At 46.2% G+C, this 26549-nt stretch overlaps 1 protein-coding gene across 1 annotated transcript in view; it reads right to left on the reverse strand.

Moving 5' to 3' along the window:
- LOC142817500 (uncharacterized) overlaps window positions 1-17422 on the reverse strand; it is a 38315-nt gene extending 20893 nt beyond the window's left edge. The window contains exon 1 of the mRNA XM_075894516.1: window positions 17219-17422. Coding sequence (XP_075750631.1) covers window positions 17219-17363 — 145 coding nt within the window. The 5' untranslated portion in view covers window positions 17364-17422. The remainder of the gene's footprint in view (window positions 1-17218) is intronic.
- Window positions 17423-26549: the final 9127 nt, after the last annotated feature.

Genomic DNA, 26549 nt, shown 5'->3' on the forward strand with positions numbered 1-26549 from the left:
ATGAGGCAAGCGAGCGCAAAGCTCAAAACGACAGCTGATAGACGAAACCTCGTGATAATTTCAGGCGGTTTAAACGATGTCCTCAATGAAGATGCAGAAGGACTAGCAGCCACACTGGCGAAAGGCGTCGATGACATGCGCGCCACTTCTCCTAAGGTACAGGTAGTTATATGCACGATACCGGAGGTACCGGTGCGTGATAGCAACCTGCAAAGAGCGGTGGCCAACGCTAACCAAGAGATATGGCGGATGAGTCGAGAGAAAGGCTTTGAGGTGGTGGAAATAAACAGAGAGGTGCATAGGTGGGGGGGTTTTCAACGAGACAGAATTCACTTCGATGGGCGGCTAGGTCATGAGGTGGGTTGGCGACTTGCAGGACGCGCAGTAGCTTTTTTGGGGGGCAAGCGAGCCCTTCGGGGTGCAGGATAGCTAGTAACGAGGAAAACAACGAGGGAGACTCTTCGACAGGTGGTATGGACAGATACGATTCCAAAGTGGCACCAATATCTAAGATAGGTAGAGTCCGGGGCATAAATAGACGGAGCCACGAGCGCCGAGCCAATTCAGACATAGGGTATATTAACATGCAGGGTGGTAGGAACAGGCTGAAGTGGGAAGAGATAGAAGAACAGCTAAGGGAAAAGAGGCCGATGGTATACGGTTTTGTAGAAACACATCTCAGGGACATGGAACAACCTCCGAACAATCCGGACTACGCGTGGGAATATTGTAATAGAACAGAAGGCAGCAGAAAGGGGGGTGGTATTGGGGCATTCATTCATAAAAGTACAGACTGGCAAAGGGTCAAGCAGGAGTGCAACATAACATTTATGGCTAAAAGGGAAAGTGGCAGGTCAAATGACACTCCTTGGTTTCGTGTACTTGTGGACGGGAGCAAAGGCCAGAGAGGAAAACCAGGCAATGGTAGAGTGTATATCAAAGGACATTCAAGAGTTAGGAAGAGAGTGCGAGATAATTATACTAGGAGACATGAATGCGCACATAGAAGATATAGATGGGTATACCGACCCGACAGGCAAAATGATCATGGATATGTGTGAAAGGCTTGATTTGATCATTTGCAACAGTACCGAGAAGTGTGAAGGGCAAATAACATGGGAGGTAGGAAGGCTTCAGTCGACGATAGATTATGCACTGATGTCACATAGGATGTATGATAAGCTCAAGGGAATGCACATAGATGAAGGTGGCTCCAGAAGTCTGGGTAGCGATCACAAACGTATCAAGCTAAGTTTTGGAAGAGCAGTGAAAGTGGGAAGGAGACAAGATGAGCAACTACAGGAAAATTTTTATCCAGAAAGGCAAATTGAAGTAGCCACTAAACAAATTGAGAAGGTAATCACGGAGGATAATAAGACAGTGTAGACATACACGAATATAATTAGGCTCTTTGAGCTAGAGTTTGCTAAGACGCGTGACAAATCACCCCGGAAAAGAAGACACAAACCCAAAAGTTGGTGGGACGAGGAAGTTAAGAGAGCCATAGTAAAACGTCAGGAAGCCTCTAAGGAACACAGACATGCTAAGCAGCGGGGTGAACCGACAGATGATGTTGAAAGAAAATGGGCAACCTTTCTAAGCTGTAGAAGGGATGCATCCCTTCTGATCAATGAAAAGATTAGAAAGAAGGGAGCTCAGTGGCTGGCAGAAGTACATAAAAAAGATAGAAAGGCAGCTGCGAAATTTTGGAACCATCTAAACTTCCTAAGAAATGAGACGAGCCTAGAGCAGAGTTTTATAACTACAGCCCAAGGTGCTAGGCTAGAAGGGGACGAAGCTATTGAATATATAAGAACAAGGGTGACAGAAAAATTTCAACAAAGAGGTACTTTATGCACCACAATAGACAAGAACGAATCAAGTAGTGCAATGGCTCCATTTTCACAACAAGAGTGGGAAAGGGCTGAGAAAAGGGTTCCTGGTAGTACATCAACAGGCCCAGATGGCATTCCAATTAGGCTGATAAAGACATTAGGCCCGAAGTCTAAGCAGGCTTTGAGAGAGGCAGTGAGCAAAATAATAATCGATGGGGAAGTTCCCAATGGATGGAAACTTAGCAGGATGAGCATGATCTATAAAGGAAAGGGGGACAAAGCTGACATAAACAACTACCGTCCTATAACAGTGACATCAGTGGTCTACAGGCTGGCGATGCAAATTATAAAGGAAAGACTGCAGGCGTGGATAGAGGATGAGGGGTTGCTGGGGGAACGGCAGAATGGGTTTCGGAAACACAGGAGGTTGGAAGACAATCTGTTCTCACTGACGCAGTGCATCGAAATAGCAGAAAAGGAACACAGGCCCCTGTGGCTAGCATTTTTGGATATCAAGGGAGCGTACGATAGCGTGGTTCAAGAGGAATTGTGGGGAATACTGGACACACACGGCGTGGAACATGTAGTCACTAATCTTTTAAAGGGTATCTATAAAGGTAACAAGGTAGTTATAAAGTGGGAAAAACAGGTATCCAAGCCTGCAGAGGTAAAACGGGGGCTTAGGCAGGGGTGCCCCCTGTCACCCTTATTATTCATGATGTACCTACAAGGATTAGAGGCAAAATTAGAGCGAAGTGGACTGGGCTTCAACCTTTCTTTAGTCAAACAAGGAAAACTTATTGATCAGGCACTACCAGCATTAATGTACGCAGATGATATAGTGCTCATGGCCAACAACAAGGGAGATTTGCAGAGATTGATGGACATCTGCGGTAATGAGGGAGATAGGTTAGATTTTAGATTCAGTAAGGAAAAATCAGCAGTCATGATTTTCAATGACAACGAAGGCAGTGAGCTTAGAATACAGGAGGTCACGCTAGAGATAACAGATAAATACAAATATCTGGGCGTATGGATAAGCAATGGGACCGAGTATCTGAGGGAACACGAAATATACGTGACGACTAAAGGTAACAGGAATGCAGCAGTCATGAAAAATAGGGCACTGTGGAATTACAATAGGTATGATGTTGTGAGAGGAATATGGAAAGGGGTCATGGTTCCTGGGCTGACGTTCGGCAATGCGGTCTTGTGCATGAGATCAGAAGTTCAAGCAAGATTAGAAATTAAGCAACGTGGAATAGGTAGGCTTGCTTTAGGAGCTCACGGGAATACACCAAATCAGGGAGTACAAGGTGATATGGGATGGACATCATTTGAGGGCAGGGAAGCTAGCAGCAAGATAAAATTTGAGAAGCGATTGAGAGAAATGGGGGAAGAGCGTTGGGCTAGGAAGGTTTTCAGCTACTTGTACATGAAGAATGTCGATACAAAATGGAGGAAGCGAACCAGTAAGTTGACTGGTAAATACTTAGAAAACAGCAGGTGGCCAAACCAAAAAGAACTATCGGTTAAGAAGAAAGTGAAGGAAACGAAGACTGACATGTGGAGAATGGGCATGATAAAGAAGTCCGCACTAGAGATCTATCGAACGTTTAAGCAGGAAATTGCCAAGGAAAGGATCTATGATAATACTCGGGGTAGTTCTCTACTGTTTGAGGCCAGAACGGGAGTACTGCGAACCAAGACATATCGGGCCAAATACGAAAGGGTAGACACAGTATGCAGTGCGTGTGGAGAGGAAGAAGAAACTGCCGAACACTTGATAATGTTCTGTAAAGGGCTTCACCCTATGGTTCAGGATGATGGCGCAGAGTTTTTCAAAGCACTTGGGTTTAGGGGCCGGGAGGGCAAAATAAACTTTAAGCGGGTAGACTTAACTAGAAGGAGGTTGTCTGATTGGTGGCTGAAGTCAAGGCACGAGTGAAAATTAAACTCTTCACTGCAAAGTACGAATCCTCAAACTCTTTCTTTTTTTCTTTTTTTCCCTTTTTTCTTTTTACTTTTTTTCTTTTTTTTTCAAGGAAAAAAATATAGTTTTTGGTTCATTAGGTATTACGGCTTGGTGGCGCTAGCCACCGCCCGATCTAAAGGGTACAGCCTTATCCATCCATCCATCCATGTAGCCACGTCTAGTTTAGTTCTTGCAGTGTTCACTAGATGGCGGTACCGTCTCCTGTATGTAGCCACTTCTCGTTTAGTTCTTGTAGTGTTTACTAGATGGTGATACTTGTAGCTGATGATGAAAAGATGCAAGATGTTATAAACTAGAAAGCGGTACTTGTAGTTGATGAAAGACGCAAGATCTTATAAAATAGGAATGATGTCACTTATGGCGCGTGTCATTGGTTGAAGGCAATCGTTCGATTTAGTGCGGCGACGTACGCTAGGGGGAGCGTTGTAATAAAAGTACTTATTTTATGGTACGGCTTTTTCGGGGGCCAGACACCAGGTATTTATTAGTTAGTGCGGGTGTGTGTGTTTGAAACTTTTTGTTTTTGTTGTTTTTTTTGCCACCCCATGGGGGAGGTGCGCGTTCATTGAACACGCAAATTTTTGTAGTAGATCTTAGACTTTCCTTTTTTTTTTCTTCGAAGTGCAGGGATCGAGTTAAGTAATTATTGAGTATAGGGACAATTGGTGTAAGAAAGGTATGGTTAAAAAGACTGTAAAGTGTTCAGGATGTGGAGTGGGTTTGAAAGTGGACCCAAGCGTAGAAGCGATGATGTTTGATGTTTTATGGCGCAAGGGCCGATTCACGGCCAAAGAGCGCCAGTTCATCTTACTAAAAAATATGGACAATGATTGTGATAAGCGGCTGTATAAGGGCCATAAAATTCCTCGCAGTAAGGCGGGTAAAAACATACAGGTAATAAAATCATGACCATGCCGTGAAAGGTGTGTGTGATGTGAACAGATGACAAAAGTTGGTGATAATAAAAGACGATGGTGGATATGTATGGCAATAGCACAAGTGCCTCACTCGTTCAAACCCTTGCGTCCAAGGGCCCTGAGGCATGTGCTTTTTTGTGTAGCCACCGCAGCAAAAACCTCTCTGGAGAGGTCCCACTACGGTATGCCCGGGTATATGACATGAAAGCTGTGAATTTCTTTTAAAAACGCTAACAATGAATTATGACTAAAAAGTGGTTCCCTACCGACAAACATTGCAGGGTGTAAAGGTATATGTTGTCGGTAGAGTATTGGAAAATGTTGTTTTCTAAGAGTTTCTAAGTGTTTACACTGAATTAACATGTGAAGGACGGTTAAGTATTCCCCACATCTGTCACACAATGGTGGATTGCCACCAGACAAAAGGTGTGTGTGTGTCGTGTATGTGTGTCCTATCCTGAATCTTGTTAGTGTTACCTCTGTTAGACGCGATTTTGATACTGGTGGCCAATGGCCAAGGTGTGGCTTGATAACGTGTAGTTTGTTTTGTGTGTGTGTATCCCACTTGCTCTGCCAGTAGTCCCTGAGTTTTCGTTTGAGAGACGGCTTAAGATCAAGGACCGGGATTGATGTCGGTGTAACGGCGGTGCTTTCGTGGGCGGATGCAGCAAGCTGATCCGCCATCACGTTGCCTTGAATCTCACGGTGCCCTGGCACCCAGCACACAACAACATGTCTGTTGAGTGTGTAGAGGGTGCATAAAATGGAGTAAAGTGAAACGAGGACAGGGTTTTTTTGTTTTTTAAGACTGTGCAGAGCCGTTACCACACTGAGGGAGTCTGTATAAATTACTGCTTTTTGTATTTGTGATTGTTTGATGTGTTTAGCTGCCACAAGTATCGCGTAAGCTTCCGCTGTGAAGATACTTGTGCCTGGATGTAGAGGGCCAGCATCCGAAAAGGAAGGGCCAACAGCAGCGTAGGACACAGAAGAGTTAGACTTAGAGGCATCTGTGAAAAACTCAGGACGTGTGTATTTGTATTGAAGTTCCAAGAAGTATGTTCGAATATGGGCAATAGGCGCATGTTTTGTAACTTCTAAAAAAGACACATCGCAATCTATAGTCTGCCACTGCCACGGTGGCGGGTATGCAACAGGAGCCATTAAACTGTGTTCAAGTGATACTGCAGTTTCTTCAGCTAGACCCTTCAGGCGAACTGAGAAGGGCTGCCTCATTGAAGGCCTGTTTTGAAAAAGAATGGAGCTCGATAAGTCATTAATAGTAGAGTATGAGGGGTGCCTCTTGTCTGCTTTCACCTTAAGGAAATATATAAAGGACATGTAGGTTCTTTGCAGATGAAGGGACCACTCATTTGACTCAACGTAAAGGCTTTCTACGGGGCTGGTGCGAAAAGCACCCGTAGAAAGGCGGATGCCCGAATGGTGCACGGGATCCAGCATCTTCAAAGCACTTTGAGTCGCTGACTGATAAACAATGGCCCCATAATCTAAGCGGGTGCGAATAAGGCTTCTATACAGGTTCATGAGGCATTTCCTGTCACTACCCCACGTAGTACGTGACAACACTTTTATAACATTCATGGCTTTTAAACATTTTGTTTTTAAATACTTTATGTGGGGTACGAAGGTCAACTTGTTGTCCAAGATTAAGCCTAAGAATTTATGCTCGGCTTTGACGGACAGTTGTTGCCCGTTAAGTTGAATGTCGGGTTCCGAGTGCATGCCTCTCTTTCGAGAGAACAAGACACATGTGCTTTTTTGTGGGTTAAGTCGAAATCCGTTTTCATCTGCCCATTTGGAGACCTTATTTAAACCAAGCTGAACCTGCCGCTCACACATGGCCAAGTTGCATGACTTGAAGCCAAGCTGAACGTCGTCGACATATGTACAATAGAACATATTGCGAGGGATGGACAAGTGCAAGGAATTCATCTTGATGAGAAAAAGTGTGCAGCTAAGTACACCACCTTGTGGCACGCCTGTTTCCTGGACGAATGTTTGGGAAAGAACCGTGCCCACTCGGACACGGAATGTCCGGTTTGACAGGTAACTTTCGATTATGTGAAACATTCTTCCGCGCACGCCAAGGTGGGACAGGTCTCTTAGAATTCCGAAACGCCATGTTGTATCATAAGCCTTTTCGATATCGAGGAATACAGAGAGAAAATATTGTTTATGGACGAAGGCGTCCCTGATCTGTGCCTCGATACGAACAAGGTGGTCTGTGGTGGATCTACTTTCTCGAAACCCGCACTGAAATGGATCGAGCAAATTGTTTATTTCAAGAAAGTGTACAAGTCTGCAGTTTATCATTTTTTCAAAGATTTTGCACAAGCAGCTTGTGAGTGCAATAGGCCTATAACTGGAAGGTAAGGAAGGGTCCTTGCCCTCTTTCAAAACGGGAATTATAATAGCCTCTTTCCAGGAGTTAGGGATAGTGCCAGAAAACCAGATAGCATTGTACAAACAAAGTAAGGTTTTTCGTGTTTCGATCGGCAGGTTTTTCAACATTTCATAAACGACACGGTCAGAACCTGGGGCAGAAGTACTGCAGAAGTTTAGGGATGTTCGGAGCTCAGCTAGACTGAACGCTTGATTATATGCCTCGTATCCAGTGCATTTGTGTTCGAGTTTCTGCTTTTCTATTCTTGTTCTGTATTTTTGGAAAGTGTCAGTATAGTGGGATGAGCTGGACACCTGTTCGAAGTGTGCACCGAGGAAGTTTGCCTGATCTTCCAAGGTGTCACCCTGAGTGTTTACGAGTGGAAGTGTGTGTACTTGTTTTCCTGCTATCCTACCGACCATGTTCCAGACTTTAGCTTCCTGTGTGTATGAATTGATCCCTGACAAAAACTTCTGCCACCTTTCTCTTCTTGCCTGCCGACGCGTTCGCCTGCCTTGAGACTTTATTTTCTTGAAGGTGTCAAGATTTTCGGCTGTCGGTGAGTTCCGAAGCAGCCTCCAAGCTCTGTTTTGCTGTTTGCGCGCGTTTCGGCATTCAGAGTTCCACCATGGCACACGCCGTTTTCCAGGGTGTCCATTTGTTTGTGGGATGCATTTTGTTGCAGCATCAATCAAAAATGCTGTGAAGTAGTTGACAGCAACATCAATGTTCAAAGTACTTATGTCATTCCAACCTAGACGAGCGATGGTATAAAAGTGTTCCCAGTCGGCTCTGTTTATGAGCCACTTGGGAACACGTGATGGACACTCAGTTACTGTATTTGTGCTCAAAACTATGGGGAAGTGGTCACTTCCGTACAGATTACTGATGACTTTCCACTGGAGTAGGGGCACAAGAGATGGGGATACTATGCTTAGGTCTATGGAGGAGTAGGTGTTATTGGCGAGATTATAATACGTTGAGTCTTTTCGATTTAGAAGACACGCGCTTGAGGAGAGAAGGAACTCTTCTATCAATCGACCTCGCGCGTCATACCGCGAGTCACCCCATAGCCTGCTATGCGCATTAAAGTCTCCAAGGAGAACATAGGGCTCCGGAAGTTCATCAATTAAAGAGTGTAAATCACGTTTTTGCAGCTGATAGCTAGGAGGAATGTAGATAGTGCAGATTGTGATCAGTTTATCAAAAAGAACTGCTCGAACAGCCACTGCCTCAAGGGATGTTTGGAGTTGTAAGTGTGTGCATGCAATTCCTTGATTCACAATGATGGCAACACCTCCGGATGATGTCATAGCATCAACACGGTCCTTTCGGAATATAACGTATTTACGGAGAAAATTTGTGTGCTTTGAATTAAGGTGTGTTTCTTGTACACACAGCACTTTTGGTGAGTATTCGTGTAAGAGTTCTTGGATGTCGTCAAGGTTTCTGAAAAGGCCCCTGACGTTCCATTGTATAATTTGAGTGTTCATGGTGAATGTAAAATAGTGCTGTGTGTACGAAAAGCGAGTGGCTGTTTAGACAGAGTTTGACTTCACTTAACAGGGCCGTCACCAGGCCCTGTTATCGGCTTTTTTGTTTTCTTGGCGCGCTCCAAGGAGCCACGCCGCTCTTTCGGCACCAAGGGTGCCGACGTATCCATTGCCTCCTCGGAGGCACTGGATGCCCGCACGTGCGGGCTGCTAGTTCGAATTTCGGGCCTCACCTGCGGAGGTGAGGCCTTGAGACTGGAGGACTCTGGAGTCTCCGGTCTCTGTTTGGGAGTAGGCGGTGTAGCCTGGGCTACAGCCGCCTTGGGGGCAGGTGCCACAACCACCGGCTCGGTATGCGCGGGCCGAGGGAGTGGCGAGGGCTGGTGCGGCGGTGCCCCCTGACGCGCCGCATCAGCGTATGTAGCTCCATAGAATGGAGCGACTCTTCGCCGTGCTTCCTTAAATGTAATGTTTTCCTTCACCTTCAACGTAATTATTTCTTTTTCTTTTTTCCAGTATGTGCAGGAGCGTGAATATGCGGCATGGTTTCCTTCGCAGTTTACACAGTGTGGTGGTTGTTTGCAGTTCTCAGACACGTGGCCTAGAACTCCACATTGTGCACAAGTCTGGCGACCACGACACGTTTTGGAGCCATGGCCATATTTCTGGCATTGGAAGCAACGGCGGGGGTTGGGAATATATGGTCTCACGGATGTCTTTGTGTACCCAGTCTGAATAGTTTCCGGCAAATCGCTCGAAGCAAAGGTCAGTACTAAGTGTTTGGTTGGGATTTCCTTTTGATCTCTTCTGATCCTAATACGCTGTACGTTTGTCACGTTCTGGCTCTTCCATCCTTCCAGAAGTTCAGCTTCCGTCAGCTCAAGCAAATCTACGTCTGATACGACCCCGCGAGATGAGTTCATGGACCTGTGTGGCGTAATACTGATGGGTGTGTCTCCAAACGTTGTGAGGGTGTTCAGTTTATCGAATTGGTTTTGTTCATGTATTTCAAGGAGTAGATCTCCACTGGCCATTTTGGTAACCTTGTACCCGGCACCGAGAGTTTCGGTTAAGGACCTAGCCACTACGAAGGGGGATACTGTTCTGGCTTGCTTGTTAGTTTTTTCACAGTGTATAACATGGAATCGAGGAAAGGTTTGTCTTGGCCGCATGAAAAAGTTGATATCTTCGGTGCGTACCCGCTTTGAGGAGGCACGATCACTTAGTAAAGGGAATGCTTTGTGCATGCTAATTGTATGTTGTTCGGTAGCGTTGGCGGCCACCCACCACGGAGCCCAACGAGGGGACGCTGCAGGTTTACAGATGCTGAAACCTGCAGACGCCAGCCGTACAACGCCACTATAACCCAATGCGCCTAGACCAAGGTAGGCTATTTGCACAGGGTTAACCCTAGCCGCCAGGAAGTTTGGAAGTAAACGGAAGAGAGTAGAAGACAGGACAGATAAACAGTAAGAGATAAAGACGAAGATGTAGGGAGAGAGAGATAGGAAAAGGCGACTGCCGATTTCCCCTGGGTGGGTCAGCCCAGGGGTGCCGTCTACGTGAAGCCGGGGCCAAAGGGGTGTGTTGCCTCTGCCGGGGGGCCTTAACGGTCCAATCACCCAGCGTCGGCTCAACCCCCAGGATCCCCTTTTCCCCGGACACGGCAAAGCCACGCACGGCTAGGCGTGGGAGGGAGTAGAAACTCCCCCGTTAGCTCGGGTCCGTGGTCCAAGCGTAGAAGCGGAAGGAGAAGAGGCTGACGCGAAGTGTAGGCAATGTGAGGTCGAGGAAAATATGGAGAAAATGATGGTTGTCCAGAGTGAACTGCTGAGGAGAATCGCCGAGCTCGAGACTGCGGTGGTGACAGAGCAAGAGAAAACGAGGGCAATGGGAGAAAGACTGAAGTCCGCCGAGGAAGCGCTAGCGAAGCTGAACAAAGAAGCGACCTACCGAGAGAACAGTAGGGAACCGGCAACCAGAACGGTGGAGAAGGAAAAGCAAGCAAGTTTGGAAAAAACAGGTTTAGCCGGTCCAACTGTCGCAAGGCCCAGCTTCAGCGAGGTAGTGGTGGGGCAAGGAGGGAACAAAGCAGCCGGCGTCACAGGTGCAAGTAGCCCCCAGGTGCAGAACGCTCCAGCTGAAAAGTCACAGCATGTGATAATAGCCGGGGACTCGAATTTAAATCGATGCACAGAAGCCATCAAAGAGAGGGTAAGAGGTGACAAGAGGGTTGCGGTAGGGGCGTTCCCAGGACGCAAGCTGGAAGCAGACATGAGGCAAGCGAGCGCAAAGCTCAAAACGACAGCTGATAGACGAAACCTCGTGATAATTTCAGGCGGTTTAAACGATGTCCTCAATGAAGATGCAGAAGGACTAGCAGCCACACTGGCGAAAGGCGTCGATGACATGCGCGCCACTTCTCCTAAGGTACAGGTAGTTATATGCACGATACCGGAGGTACCGGTGCGTGATAGCAACCTGCAAAGAGCGGTGGTCAACGCAAACCAAGAGATATGGCGGATGAGTCGAGAGAAAGGCTTTGAGGTGGTGGAAATAAACAGAGAGGTGCATAGGTGGGGGGGTTTTCAACGAGACAAAATTCACTACGATGGGCGGCTAGGTCATGAGGTGGGTTGGCGACTTGCAGGACGCGCAGTAGCTTTTTTGGGGGGCAAGCGAGCCCTTCGGGGTGCAGGATAGCTAGTAACGAGGAAAACAACGAGGGAGACTCTTCGACAGGTGGTATGGACAGATACGATTCCAAAGTGGCACCAATATCTAAGATAGGTAGAGTCCGGGGCATAAATAGACGGAGCCACGAGCGCCGAGCCAATTCAGACATAGGGTATATTAACATGCAGGGTGGTAGGAACAGGCTGAAGTGGGAAGAGATAGAAGAACAGCTAAGGGAAAAGAGGCCGATGGTATACGGTTTTGTAGAAACACATCTCAGGGACATGGAACAACCTCCGAACAATCCGGACTACGCGTGGGAATATTGTAATAGAACAGAAGGCAGCAGAAAGGGGGGTGGTATTGGGGCATTCATTCATAAAAGTACAGACTGGCAAAGGGTCAAGCAGGAGTGCAACATAACATTTATGGCTAAAAGGAAAAGTGGCAGGTCAAATGACACTCCTTGATTTCGTGTACTTGTGGACGGGAGCAAAGGCCAGAGAGGAAAACCAGGCAATGGTAGAGTGTATATCAAAGGACGTTCAGGAGTTAGGAAGAGAGTGCGAGATAATTATACTAGGAGACATGAATGCGCACATAGAAGATATAGATGGGTATACCGACCCGACAGGCAAAATGATCATGGATATGTGTGAAAGGCTTGATTTGATCATTTGCAACAGTACCGAGAAGTGTGAAGGGCAAATAACATGGGAGGTAGGAAGGCTTCAGTCGACGATAGATTATGCACTGATGTCACATATGATGTATGATAAGCTCAGGGGAATGCACATAGATGAAGGTGGCTCCAGAAGTCTGGGTAGCGATCACAAACGTATCAAGCTAAGTTTTGGAAGAGCAGTGAAAGTGGGAAGGAGACAAGATGAGCAACTACAGGAAAATTTTTATCCAGAAAGGCAAATTGAAGTAGCCACTAAACAAATTGAGAAGGTAATCACGGAGGATAATAAGACAGTGTAGACATACACGAATATAATTAGGCTCTTTGAGCTAGAGTTTGCTAAGACGCGTGACAAATCACCCCGGAAAAGAAGACACAAACCCAAAAGTTGGTGGGACGAGGAAGTTAAGAGAGCCATAGCAAAACGTCAGGAAGCCTCTAAGGAACACAGACATGCTAAGCAGCGGGGTGAACCGACAGATGATGTTGAAAGAAAATGGGCAACCTTTCTAAGCTGTAGAAGGGATGCATCCCTTCTGATCAATGAAAAGATTAGAAAGAAGGGAGCTCAGTGGCTGGCAGAAGTACATAAAAAAGATAGAAAGGCAGCTGCGAAATTTTGGAACCATCTAAACTTCCTAAGAAATGAGACGAGCCTAGATCAGAGTTTTATAACTACAGCCCAAGGTGCTAGGCTAGAAGGGGACGAAGCTATTGAATATATAAGAACAAGGGTGACAGAAAAATTTCAACAAAGAGGTACTTTATGCACCACAATAGACAAGGACGAATCAAGTAGTGCAATGGCTCCATTTTCACAACAAGAGTGGGAAAGGGCTGAGAAAAGGGTTCCTGGTAGTACATCAACAGGCCCAGATGGCATTCCAATTAGGCTGATAAAGACATTAGGCCCGAAGTCTAAGCAGGCTTTGAGAGAGGCAGTGAGCAAAATAATAATCGATGGGGAAGTTCCCAATGGATGGAAACTTAGCAGGATGAGCATGATCTATAAAGGAAAGGGGGACAAAGCTGACATAAACAACTACCGTCCTATAACAGTGACATCAGTGGTCTACAGGCTGGCGATGCAAATTATAAAGGAAAGACTGCAGGCGTGGATAGAGGATGAGGGGGTGCTGGGGGAACTGCAGAATGGGTTTCGGAAACACAGGAGGTTGGAAGACAATCTGTTCTCACTGACGCAGTGCATCGAAATAACAGAAAAGGAACACAGCATTTTTGGATATCAAGGGAGCGTACGATAGCGTGGTTCAAGAGGAATTGTGGGGAATTCTGGACACACACGGCGTGGAACATGTAGTCACTAATCTTTTAAAGGGTATCTATAAAGGTAACAAGGTAGTTATAAAGTGGGAAAAACAGGTATCCAAGCCTGCAGAGGTAAAACGGGGGCTTAGGCAGGGGTGCCCCCTGTCACCCTTATTATTCATGATGTACCTACAAGGATTAGAGGCAAAATTAGAGGGAAGTGGACTGGGCTTCAACCTCTCTTTAGTCAAACAAGGAAAACTTTTTGATCAGGCACTACCAGCATTAATGTACGCAGATGATATAGTGCTAATGGCCAACAACAAGGAAGATTTGCAGAGATTGATGGACATCTGCGGTAATGAGGGAGATAGGTTAGATTTTAGATTCAGTAAGGAAAAATCAGCAGTCATGATTTTCAATGACAACGAAGGTAGTGAGCTTAGAATACAGGAGGTCACGCTAGAGATAACAGATAAATGCAAATATCTGGGCGTATGGATAAGCAATGGGACCGAGTATCTGAGGGAACACGAAATATACGTGACGACTAAAGGTAACAGGAATGCAGCAGTCATGAAAAATAGGGCACTGTGGAATTACAATAGGTATGATGTTGTGAGAGGAATATGGAAAGGGGTCATGGTTCCTGGGCTGACGTTCGGCAATGCGGTCTTGTGCATGAGATCAGAAGTTCAAGCAAGATTAGAAATTAAGCAACGTGGAATAGGTAGGCTTGCTTTAGGAGCTCACGGGAATACACCAAATCAGGGAGTACAAGGTGATATGGGATGGACATCATTTGAGGGCCGGGAAGCTAGCAGCAAGATAAAATTTGAGAAACGATTGAGAGAAATGGGGGAAGAGCGCTGGGCTAGGAAGGTTTTCAGCTACTTGTACATGAAGAATGTTGATACAAAATGGAGGAAGCGAACCAGGAAGTTGACTGGTAAATACTTAGAAAACAGCAGGTGGCCAAACCAAAAAGAACTATCGGTTAACAAGAAAGTGAAGGAAACGGAGACTGACATGTGGAGAATGGGCATGATTAAGAAGTCCGCACTAGAGATCTATCGAACTTTTAAGCAGGAAATTGCCAAGGAAAGGATCTATGATAATACTCGGGGTAGTTCTCTACTGTTTGAGGCCAGGACGGGAGTACTGCGAACCAAGACATATCGGGCCAAATACGAAGGGGTAGACACATTATGCAGTGCGTGTGGAGAGGAAGAAGAAACTGCCGAACACTTGATAATGTTCTGTAAAGGGCTTCACCCTATAGTTCAGGATGATGGCGCAGAGTTTTTCAAAGCACTGGGGTTTAGGGACCGGGAGGGCAAAATAAACTTTAAGCGGGTAGACTTGACCAGAATGAGGTTATCTGATTGGTGGCTAAAGTCAAGACACGAGTGAAAATTAAACTCTTCACTGCAAAGTACGAATCCTCAAACTCACTTTTTAAGGAAAAAAAAATAAATATAGTTTTTGGTTCATTAGGTATTACGGCTTGGTGGCGCTAGCCACCGCCCGATCTAAAGGGTACAGCCATATCCATCCATCCATCCATCCGTTCGCTGTTGGCGCGCGCTCGGAGTCGCCGGATGGATAAGGCTGCACAGCGGACAGAGCGCAAGGCGGCAGCAGCGCGCGCTCGCAGACAGAATCACGATGTGCGAGCACGCGAGGCAAGGGACATCGCAAGCCATCCATCGTCTAAGAACAAATAAAAGTTGATTTGTGTATATACACACACAGCGTTTCTCACGTCTTTACATGATGATCAACTGGGCGAATTACACGGAAGATTCACAGTTTACCGATGAATCCCTCCGGAGCTTCGCCCATTCATCATCATTCACCCCGTGAATATGCCGTAATTTTTTTGTAATTCATCCTTGTATCTCCTATCGTTCAATTATGTGCAGTTATTGTATTAACATTTCGCGTTGTGTCTACTTGTAGCTGTTGTTTTGTTCGTCTAGAGGATACTTTCTTTTGTAGTTATTCTTCACATCGCGCGTAATTCTACGTTTGTCCTCTTAGTTAATTTTTGTTGACTCCTCTCTATTGCCCTTGTTTCAAATAAATACTTGTTCTGGATGCTTTTGTTTTTGTTTAAAAAACGTCCGTATCTGCTCTATGAGTACGTCAGTCAGGCCCAAACATCACTGCTCGTGCAAACAAATTTCAAATGTACCACTTGGGGGTCTTTCAGGCGCCGCAGGCCGAAGCGTAAATTGGTACCCTGCGAGTCTGCCGCACGCCGCTGTTCGATCAGCTGTGCCTCTCAAGAATTGTGTCCGTTGAACATCCGCATATCTTCCCTGGACACCCGCAGGATACCCTCTGAATTGCCAATTAGTATGTGCCTTATGGTCCTGCGGATGTACACCTATCGGCGATTTGTGGACGACAAGTGGGCAACCGAGACATCCAGAAGCGGTTGTCCAGTGGACGTCCGTCGGTGTTTAAATGCCCAATGGTGAGTGTGTTACAATAATACGGTTGGCCCCTGTGTGCGCACGATGTGTGAGAAAGTACAGTGAAGTACTACCACTGGCAACTCCATACAAGCTACATTCATTGGTATACACATTATTTGCACCAGTTATGCAATAAAGCTGCTACAGTAGTGACATAAACCTGAAGAGAGTAGCAAGATCAGCTTCACCATAATGCATCGCAATCACAGACGCAAAGAAAGCTAATTAGGGCGGGGAATACCTGCGAATACATCCATTTGCACTTTTTTTTGTAAAAACTATAGACGTTACTTTAAATCTTCCATGGTGACCAAAATAAGGGCGTTCTTTGTCAGCATTCAGGAGTCGCGAGACCTGATTAAAACTTTCGTCGCAAACACGCGTACGCTGCTGTAGGAAACTGATATAATACTGTGAAGATGTATTGTGTCAGTTATCCAGATTGCCAAAGACCGTGAAGTTGTAGTTGTTGCGACAATATACCATGACGCCACTTTTCCCAGCTCCCGAGTATTGTATCAAAATAGGTCGCAGCCGTGTTGTCGGCTTCAATGGAGGCTACATTGTGTCCGAAAATTGAAGACGATAAAGCGTGACGTGAGAAAATTAAAACACATCATTGGTTATGCACGAATGGTATATATAAGTACTAATTTATTGTAACTAGATATAGTTATCACGGTTTTATATATTAACCAGATTAACAACCACATCTAGCGGAATTTTCGCGACTTGATGGACACAAAGGAAGGGGGCTCATTAGCGCAATACAAATAATTTTACCGACACATCTGCAGGGCCTAACTTGCTACTCTTCGCCCTTTTTTCTCTGTATAGAGAAACGGTCAGGAACATATCTAAATGTTCCTATGCACATGAAAGGAAACGATAGCAAGAAGTGGCAAGGTCGGGTGGTCAGCTGCCAATTTATAAGATTACGTGCTACGCGACACCAACAGGTGAAAAAGAATGCTCCGGATACGCGGTAATGGCTTCTGGTGGAGGCTGGCTGACGCTACCACGTTTAAGTGCCCATATTTACTATCAGCGTGAAATGAAAGCTGAACAGCGGCAAGCATTTGCGATGGTATAGTGCGTGCCGTACACTTATCACTACGGACAGGCACGCATATATCAGCAGAGCTGCCGAACAGGATGCGCGCGCCTGTCAATGGGGATAACTGGACGGCTCGCACCTTATCGCAAAGGCTTGCCGCTGTTCAGATTTCATTTGACGCTGATGGTACATACACTATAAAGTGGACGGAGGGATGACCACAGTGTTTACAAGTAAGATCATTGTGATAGCCTTGAAAAGGGCAGGCTTAGAGCTTATTGTACAAAAAAAAAACTATTTTTTTGTTCACCACTGCTGCCAAGCATACCATCGCACACCTACCTGTACATCAGAGGCTGAATTATAAAAGTTAGTGCACTATATTGTTACTGTAAGCCGTTACCTGGTTTCGTGGTGACGCCGGCCAGGCTTCGCTCCGTGTCTGCGAATGATCCCTGCTGTGAAAGCGGAGCGGGCAAACCAGATCGCATAGCCCTCAGAAACTTGCTATCATGCGGCTGAAAGAAATAGGCCTGGGGTAAAGGCATGTTCGTGTCTTCTTGACCTTTTGATCGCTGAACGTGAAGAGAACGGACTTTTTTGTCGATTGGCTGGAATCGCACGAACGTGGAATGGCGCAACCCACAACAATGAATATGGCGATCCCATGAAAGAAAAAGAATAAAAATAGTTCCTTAAAAAATTAAAAAGAACTATTGGTATGGCTTCATAGAACAATGTCACTAATTGTGAAGACAAAAATTATGTCAGCCACGCTCTATAGTGGCTGTGTAATTAAGAAAACAATAGATTCGGGCCTTCTGCCTTCCCTCCTCCTGTCTCTCACTTCCCTTTCGCACCCATTTGCTATATCGTATTATACAAAAAATTTTATGCTTTATGATGATGAAGGCCTAAATATTTGGCTCCTGCCCAATATGGGGGGATTGGCCAGTAAACGAGTAATTAGAGGGTTTCTTTTCTTCCCTCATTCTTCTCTTCTTCTGCCCTCTCACTTTCATTCCCACCCCTTTACTATGCTATGCTGTGCTATGCCACGCTATGTCATGTCATGCAGTACTCCACTACTATACTATAACATACTATATTATATTATACAAGGCTACGGTATGCTCTGCTAGCATGACTGCATAGCTTAGTGGTTACGTCGATCACCTTCGCCTCATGGATAGGCAGCTTCGAATCCCACCGCAACAAGAATTTTAGTCTTCTTTCTGCCCCGCCGCGGTGGTCTAGTGGCTAAGGTACTCGGCTGCTGACCCGCAGGTCGCGGGTTCAAATCCCGGCTGCGGCGGCTGCATTTCCGATGGAGGCGGAAATGTTGTAGGCCCGTGTACTCAGATTTGGGTGCACGTTAAAAAACCCCAGGTGGTCAAAATTTCCGGAGTCCTCCACTACGGCGTCTTTCATAATCAAATGGTGGTTTTGGGACGTTAAACCCCACAAATCAATCAGTCTTCTTTCTGTTTCTCTCTTTTCCCTGCCCTCGTTTTTGCGCCCACCAGAGTCACAACATTCCACCCAGTAAAATCGGTGCCGGTTTTTTTTTTTAGGGTGGTGGGGGGGCGAAGCAAAAAAGGAAAAAGAGAGCGCGTGCACGATCATGATGGCGATAGTTTCCGTTCGCAACTGACTGACACGGCGTCCCCGTGAATAAACAGCGCTGCTGTTTTGATGGGCTCAATTCCAGCGGTATTTTGTTTTCCCTTTCTCCGGGTACTCTGTCTCTTTCTCACTCTTCTATTTGGAACATAATTGCAAACAGATAGTTCCCGATAACGATACTGCGTACCAAACGCGCCAGTAGTAATTTGTTTCTGTTGAACCCCGTGTAATACCAAGTGGTCTATGAAATTTTCTGACTGATAGCCACACAAATCATCGTCATATATATGTATATAGAGGATGCCCAAGCTATCTTTAGCCAAAGTTTAAAAATGTACCGACACACGCAATCACGACGCGACCAAATGCATCTTGCTCACCGTTTCCAGGAGTCAGACTATTTTCCGTGTTTTACAATATTTTTTGAACACATTCGTTTCGTTGAGTAAATTTTGAAGGAACAAAGATACATAAAAAATTTCAATGAGAAAGTTGCAGATTGGTTTGCAGAACACTCGATTAGACAGTTTAGATCTTTATATATGTTAATATTCAGTGTTTTCTTGCTAACTACACACGCCCGCGAAATAAAAAAAAATATTGCGGGACAAACCCACTGGTGTGCCTATGCACATCGTGATTTTGGTGCTGCATAACGTTCCGCGTATGCTTCCCTCGCACCGGTTCATGACAGCGATAAGCAGTCAAAGCGGTCATCGCGTTTGGGGGCTGATAACTAAACGTGTTCATCGCCAAGCCACCACTATCGTTGCGGGCCTGTCGAGACTGCACAATCAGGCACATGTTGTGGTCGTTCGTACAGGGAACGTTAGGGAGCACTAAAATGATCGTGCGCACTGGCTCGAGAATGGGTTTGTCACGAGCTGTTCTTTTTTTTTTTTGCATATCGCGGGCATTCGTAGTTAGCAGAAAAACACCTATAAATACATATATAAAGTTCGAAACTGTATAATCGGACGTTTTGCTAATTGATATACAAGTTTCTCACTGAAATTTTTTATCAATCTTTGTTCTTTCAGAGGTCAATTGATGAAACACATCTAATTATACAATATTTGACAACACAAAAAATACTCTGACTAACTTCAGGCAACGGCCAGCAACATGCATTTCGTCGCGTCGTAATTGCGTGTATTGGCACATAGCTGATTGATAGATTATGTGGGGTTTAACGTCCCGAAACCACCATATGATTATGAGAGACGCCGTAGTGAAGGGCTCCGGAAATTTCCACCACCTAGGGTTCTTTAACGTGCACCCGAATCTGAGCACACAGGCCTACAACATTTCCGCCTCCATCGGAAACGCAGCCGCCGCAGCCGGTGTTTGATCTCGCGACCTGTGGGTCAGCAGCCTTAACCACTGTACCACCGCGGCGGAGCGTGTTGGCATATAGCTGGGGCAGCCTGTATGTATGTATGTATGTATGTATGTATGTATGTATGTATGTATGTATGTATGTATGTATGTATGTATGTATGTATGTATGTATGTATGTATGTATGTATGTATGTATGTATGTATGTATGTATGTAATCAGATCTAACAGACAATAATGCCAAGGAATGTACAGGGGAAGTTATTAGACCAATTGTAACGTAAATGTGATACAATCCTTGGCAATATTGTCTGTTAGATCTCATTAATAATGCGTCAAAACACGGAAAAACGAGCCCTTAGGTATACACTTATTTCCCTTATTCATTAACGAGGGTGTCGTACTGGCAGAGTTGGTGCCGTTAGGATGTATACGAGGAGCTATTGGTCAGCTGCCAGCTCGTGACGTGCAACGTGACACCACACATGCTCATAAAAGAGTGCGCCACACTCGCCTCCATGGCTACAGGTGGCGCTGACTGACACTCCCACGTTTAAATTCACATATAAACCCAATAAAATGGCTGGGGGGATAGCAGCCATGGTAGCTCAGCGGTAGAGCATCAAACGCGTTATTCGAAGATCGCAGGTTCGATTCCTGCTCACAGCAAGTTATCTTTTCACCCACTTTGTTTTTTTTTTCACATTTACATTACAATTAATCTAATAACTTTTCCTATACATTCCTTGGCATTATTGTCTGTTAGATCTCCATAATGTGTCAAAACACGAAAAAACGAGCCCTTAAGTATGCACTTATTTCCCATATATATATATATATATATATATATATATATATATATATATATATATATATATATAACGTTATTATCGCTGTTTTACGTAAACCAACTGGGTGCGCTGACTATTAAGTGAAGCAGCAAACAAGTTTCACTTGTTTCGAGGGCTGTATAGGAACAAAACATGAGGATAAGGCTAGCAGATGTAGTATGGCCACCGCCTGAAGAAGAAGGGTTCCGGGAGAGCTAGTTCCATCGCCCTCGCCTCCCTTGACTGCAGCAAGGAGAATGTTTAGTTACTAGCTTTACATTTCAATTTTGTTGTAGAGTAAATCACTAGTAATGAACATTGATTGAGTAACAAATGACTCAAAATAGCGGCTAGCATATAAATACAGGCGTACAGTGTTCACGAAGGCGATAACAACATGTTTTCGGTAAGTGAAACATGTCCCGAGGGGTGCCCCTCGATTCTAATGAGTAACAGCGTTCATTCAAGACGTACTACTACGCGGCTGAATGCTGCAGCATCTTCGTGTATCCAGCCTCCCCACAGAGCATTTCGTCAAAATTTGGCTCGTATAGTTATGCGACTGCCTGAGGTGAATTTTGCATTAACGTGTTAGTGGGGCCGTTTCTGCTATTCCTCTTTAGTTGGACTTTTTTTCTTCGTTTTCATCTTTTTGTGTATTTTCTTGTATTTTTCAGAGCATGTAGGCTTGACCATAGCCTCCTACATTTCCATTGCCTGCCAATTGAGCGCAAAACGCCCATCACCTATCGTGACGCTGCCTACGTAGCGGTAAGGGTCTTTGTACTTGGCCTTTGAGATCAGCAATTTTGGCTTTTGCTACTAATTTTAGAGGCTACGCCGTGTATTGAAGGAGTTGCCAGTTGAATGACGGCGTCACTTACGTAGGGTTAATTATAATTACGTTTACGCATTTTAAAACTTCTTTACGTTATTTTTGTTTCATTTAAGCTCCAAAAACGTAAAAACTTATCTGAAGACACCCCTACTTAGGCGGCGCCATCACCATAGTTACGACGACGGCCGCTTTCCACGTGACCGCCGATAATTCGGCAGGCAAGCGAAATCTAGGAGGCTTTGACTTGACTTATATCTGACAGTGGGTCTTACCATTTCAACAGCGACTAGCGAACTGATCGATTGAGCTTTCCTGGGATTGTCGTCGGTGTATCGCCTCTCGCAAAACAAAATTGACGCTCCCATGGATTCAGAACGTTGGCCAGAAGCGCGGTTCCCGGCTCGCTTTCACCCTGACCTCACGGCAATCAGCGAACGGTCTTCGGAAGAATACACTCTTCGAGAGGCTTACGAAGCTCGGTCAGAGTCCAGCAACGAACCCGGCTACTGGTCCACCGAAAGCGGCGTGCGTGATCAACGGTCGCCGCCAAGGCACGAAGCTGATGCGAAGGTCAGGACACAGCGAGCGAAACAGAATGTCGCCGACAAGGCATTCGGAGACAACGACGACGAACCTAACTGGCTGCACCACCCGATGACGACGTTGCCGTACGGCTCGCAGTTCAATGTGGAGGCCTACAGCGACGAGCGGAAGTTACTCTCGTCATCGAGCGAGTTCCCCTCGAAGTTGCCGAACGCGAGACAACGGGCGTTTGACTCCGAGGCCGAAGGCGAGCTCGAGTGGGCCTCACGAGCGCGACGCGGGGTTGCCCCTGTCCACCAACCCGATCCGCCGAATACGTGCTCTCGGTGCGCACTGTCTACGTTCCTCATTGCCCTTTCTGTGGTCTGCGTCGTGGCCGTCCTCGTCGACATCAAACGGCGAGCCGAGGAAGCCAGTGACCAGAGCACGACTATCGGCCGCGTCAACGCTCCTGCAACCGCTGCATTTACCAAGCGCAGCGCCCAACAGCGCGAGGTCGCTTATGTGAATTCAACGACGACATCGAAGCCCTCCACGCGCAAGCTGAGGAGGAGATACTTCGCACCGAGTAGTGTCGTTCCTCTGGAAAGTCGAAATCTGCGGGAGCACAGAGCATCGGTGGCGGCTTCCTCGGATACCGACGCCGTCAACCTCATGAGAGCGATGAAACGAGGGCGCGTTGAAGTGACGCTAACAGCCGCCCTTGCTCCCGAACTTCGGTACACCAACTATAGTCGGCTCCCGGTAACTACGACCTCCACTGCCTCTGCATCCAAGTCTCGACCACGCGCTCTGTTGGCTCCAATACAGAAGCCCGTGAGTAATCTCTACGCTACGAGCTTTCACTCGTTAGGTTGTATTAGTTGACAAGTACAACCAGGCATACTTGCAGCGTACACGAACTGCTGTATAATATAGGTTCACTGTATTACAAACTCAAGTGTAGAAGGTCCCACTATCTTCTCAGACACGCCAGTTGCCACTATAGAGCATTCATGAAAGGCTCGGTGTGCAAGGAAGCCACTCGCGATCTCTCTGCTTGCATCTTGGACAGGTGAAAGCATCTAATTAGGTCCCCTGGTCACGTGGGCAGTGATGCTCACGAAACGATCCCTAACGTCAACGAACTTGCACACTCCCGGGCGCGAGGTCCCACCCACCACGCCAGAAGTGGGCACTCGGAAGGTGAGGGAGGGCACTGGCAAAGGGATCTTCTAATTTTTAACGACGTCTGTAAGCACTATCAACTGTGCTGTCGGAAGTTTTCACTTCCACACCCACACTTAAACAGACTGCGGGAAATCACTCTGTGAGTGTTACGGACGAACACGTATCCATGTTCGTTTTTATGTTCAAAACCGATAGAACGAATACACCCAGGCTGTCTGAACTGTACACATCTGAGGTGCACACTTCAGCACATGCTGTGGCAGTGTCACGACTTGCACTGGGGCTCAGGGTCTCCCTCTGCGGAGGAAGACTATCTCCAGCTCTTCGCCAGCTCCTCAAAGGACCAGCAGCTTAGAGCTGTCAAGAGAGCCCACGAAGTCGCCGAGAACGTGAACCTCGTCAGGGCGGCCCGCAGGCGGTATACCCCCTGACGGTGTGATCTCGCCTCCTCAGGATTAAATAAAGTTCTTTGACTGAATGAGGTGTAGAAGACAATGTGAAATGAGGTGCGATCAGCGACGCAAATAACGTATGCTCTTAATATTAAACGAACAATTAATAAATAGTGATGAGTTTATACTGATAAAATACTCTCCAATATCTTCATCGTCATCAATTTGACCTTCATAGGCTCACTAATAGATGTGAAAATCGAAATGAAAGCATAATTTATAATTTTGTGCCAAAATTTCCACACGTACCATGGATGATCATTATACAAAACAGCGCTTCGACACAGGACAAAGAAGAGAAGTGACGCACCCGGCACTGAACTTGCAATTCGTTTATTGAAAAAACAGCATGTACGTGTCTTAAAAGCGAGCGCGTATGCCCATTGTCAAAGATAATATACTTGTACAACCGTATAAGGCACAACCTCGTGTAAGCTTCCTAGTGACCGTCGTTTAACAGGCCCATTTTTTTTTTGACGATAATATGCCAGAGAAGGTTGACTAAGCAACCACTAGCTTTTCGAGATATGTGGAATGCCCCATACCCTTCTCTTGCGTAGGTGTTATTATGCACAAATAATATTTCTGTGTCAACCAAAAACGGTACACACTACCACTCAAAACAATGTTTGGACAAGACTTTTCTAATGAATTCTTGTGGTCTGGGAGCATCACATTAGTGCACCGGCCCATTTGCCCTATATATCTACGACCGCAGGACAAATGCAACTGGTACACGGCAGCAGTTTGACATGGGACAAAGTTGCTCATGTATTTTATTTGGCAGCATGTGCTTTTTCCCGGTGCCTCTAGCTTTCCTTGAACTGCGGATCCTATCTTGACTGCTTTATTAGTAGCAGAAAACAGTACATTAACGTCATACGTGGCCCCTACTTTCCGATACTTGTGGGAAATAGAATGCACTTAGGGCGTTACCGCTACCTTCCGATTTTGATCACCCGTGTTGCTGCGTTCCTCCGTATATGTAGCGCCTTGATGGTTTCAATGTTCTCAGTAATCCACCCACAAGGACGAGTCCTTGAAACCAGCTTCCCTGCAACAATGAACTTGGGCCTCTAGACTAGAGTGGTGCTCATATCATGCGTACAAAACTTCCTTACTGTAATTTCCGGAGACCTCCACTATATGGCGTCTCTCATAATCATATCATGGTTTTGGGACGTAAAACGCCAAATATTATTATTGCTATTATTCCAAGTTATCCGAATTGCTTACGTGCTATGAGAGCTTTATTTCATTTTGTTTTACTTGGTTCAGACGCGCCACAGGTGCGGTGTGGCCTTCTACACCTACTGCTCGGAGACTCGCCATGACGTCTACTACCGACACGGGACTCGGTCGTGTGTTCGGACGCGCACGGATCATGTGCAAGTGTGCAACCGCTCGCCCAATCGGTTCACCACACTGCAGGCCTGCAAAAACAGTTGCATGCACAATGAGCTGCCTGCGGAGCTATGTTTCGAGAAGACACTCTTCTCCTGGTGCAGCAGGTACGGAGCAGACTCTCTCGCGGAGACACACATCGAAGAGCGTGAGCATTTGTGATGCCGAAATTGCGAGCGTCCCGCTTCTTTTATGGTAGTCAGGTGCCAAAGGTGCGTGTGTGTGCGCGTTGCGTGTGCGTGTACGTGCGTGTGTTTGTATGTGTGTGATCTTTAACGCGAAGAAATACTTGGGCAAGTATGCGCCAAAGAAACTGAGCCAGCCCCAATACCAAGTTCAGTAGGGAGGGAGGGCGTTAAAACGAAAACGGACACGTGAGAGGCAGAAGGAGAAAGGGGTAAAATGAAGAAGCAAGATAAGAAATAAACCGGAAAGGAAGAGAAAGATAGAGAGGTAACAAAGACATGAAAAGATAGACAGAAATGATATACAAAAAATATACAGAAACCACCACGAATAGTTAGAAAACACAGGGAACAAGACTGGCATAGAAAAAAAAGAAATAAATGGAGAGAGAGAATGAGTTAAAGGGTGAAGGAAGGGGAAGTGATAAACAGACAGAGAATAAAAAAGAAGATAAAGGAGCGAGAAAGTGAGAAATGGATAAAGAAGTAGAGATAAATATGCCGAAAAACGAGATAACATGAAGAGAAAGAGAAAAAAAGCGAGGAGTAAAGAAAGAGTAAAAAAGCAAGGAAGGCATCCCTAACCTTTTCTCCTTTCAGGCTTAGTACCAGGGCAAAGCTATCATATGGTATTTATTAATTCATTTATTTCTTTGGAAGCGCTGTCAGTCACACCAAGGACCGTAACAAAAAGGGTACCTCCGTGAGATGTATGCAATGTACAGCACTCTTGAAAGCACTGCAAACATGCACACGAACAATACCATAGCTACATAAATGTACGAGTACATAATTTGCTGTTCTAGAGGTGTAACAACAATCATAAATATACAGCCTCGCGGCGGCGGTCTAGTGGCTAAGCATCCCGTCACCCGCAGTTCGCGCGGTCGAATCCCGGCTGGGGCGGCTGCATTTCCGATGGAGGCGGAAATGCTGTAGGCCCGTGTGCTCAGATTTGGGTGCACTTTAAAGAACCTTAGGTGGTGTTATGCCTGCGAGTCCACAGCGAACGTCCGTGCCTCTGAAAAAGGCAATCTGTGTCAAGGCCAGCCCACCTGACGCGAACAACTCAACGGCGTAAACACGCGCGGCGCCTTTCTGGCGCGCACGTGCAGTGAGTCAGCGCAGCCAGCGAGACCGTCGAGTAAACAACCGGCGTCTTCCTGTCTGGGGGGGGGGGGTGACGCAATGCCTGGCGACGTCACTCGTCCTTGGGTGCAGCCACCTGCAGCGCAGCCTCTCCAGATTCGATGAGAAAGAATGACGCGTCCCAGCGGCGACCCCATTGGAGGGTTCTAACCTCACGACCAGCGGCGCTTCTGGTTGGACACTTGGGTTGGACCCGGG

This window comes from Rhipicephalus microplus, chromosome 5 (genome assembly GCF_043290135.1).
Source record: "Rhipicephalus microplus isolate Deutch F79 chromosome 5, USDA_Rmic, whole genome shotgun sequence".
Lineage (NCBI taxonomy): Eukaryota > Metazoa > Arthropoda > Arachnida > Ixodida > Ixodidae > Rhipicephalus > Rhipicephalus microplus.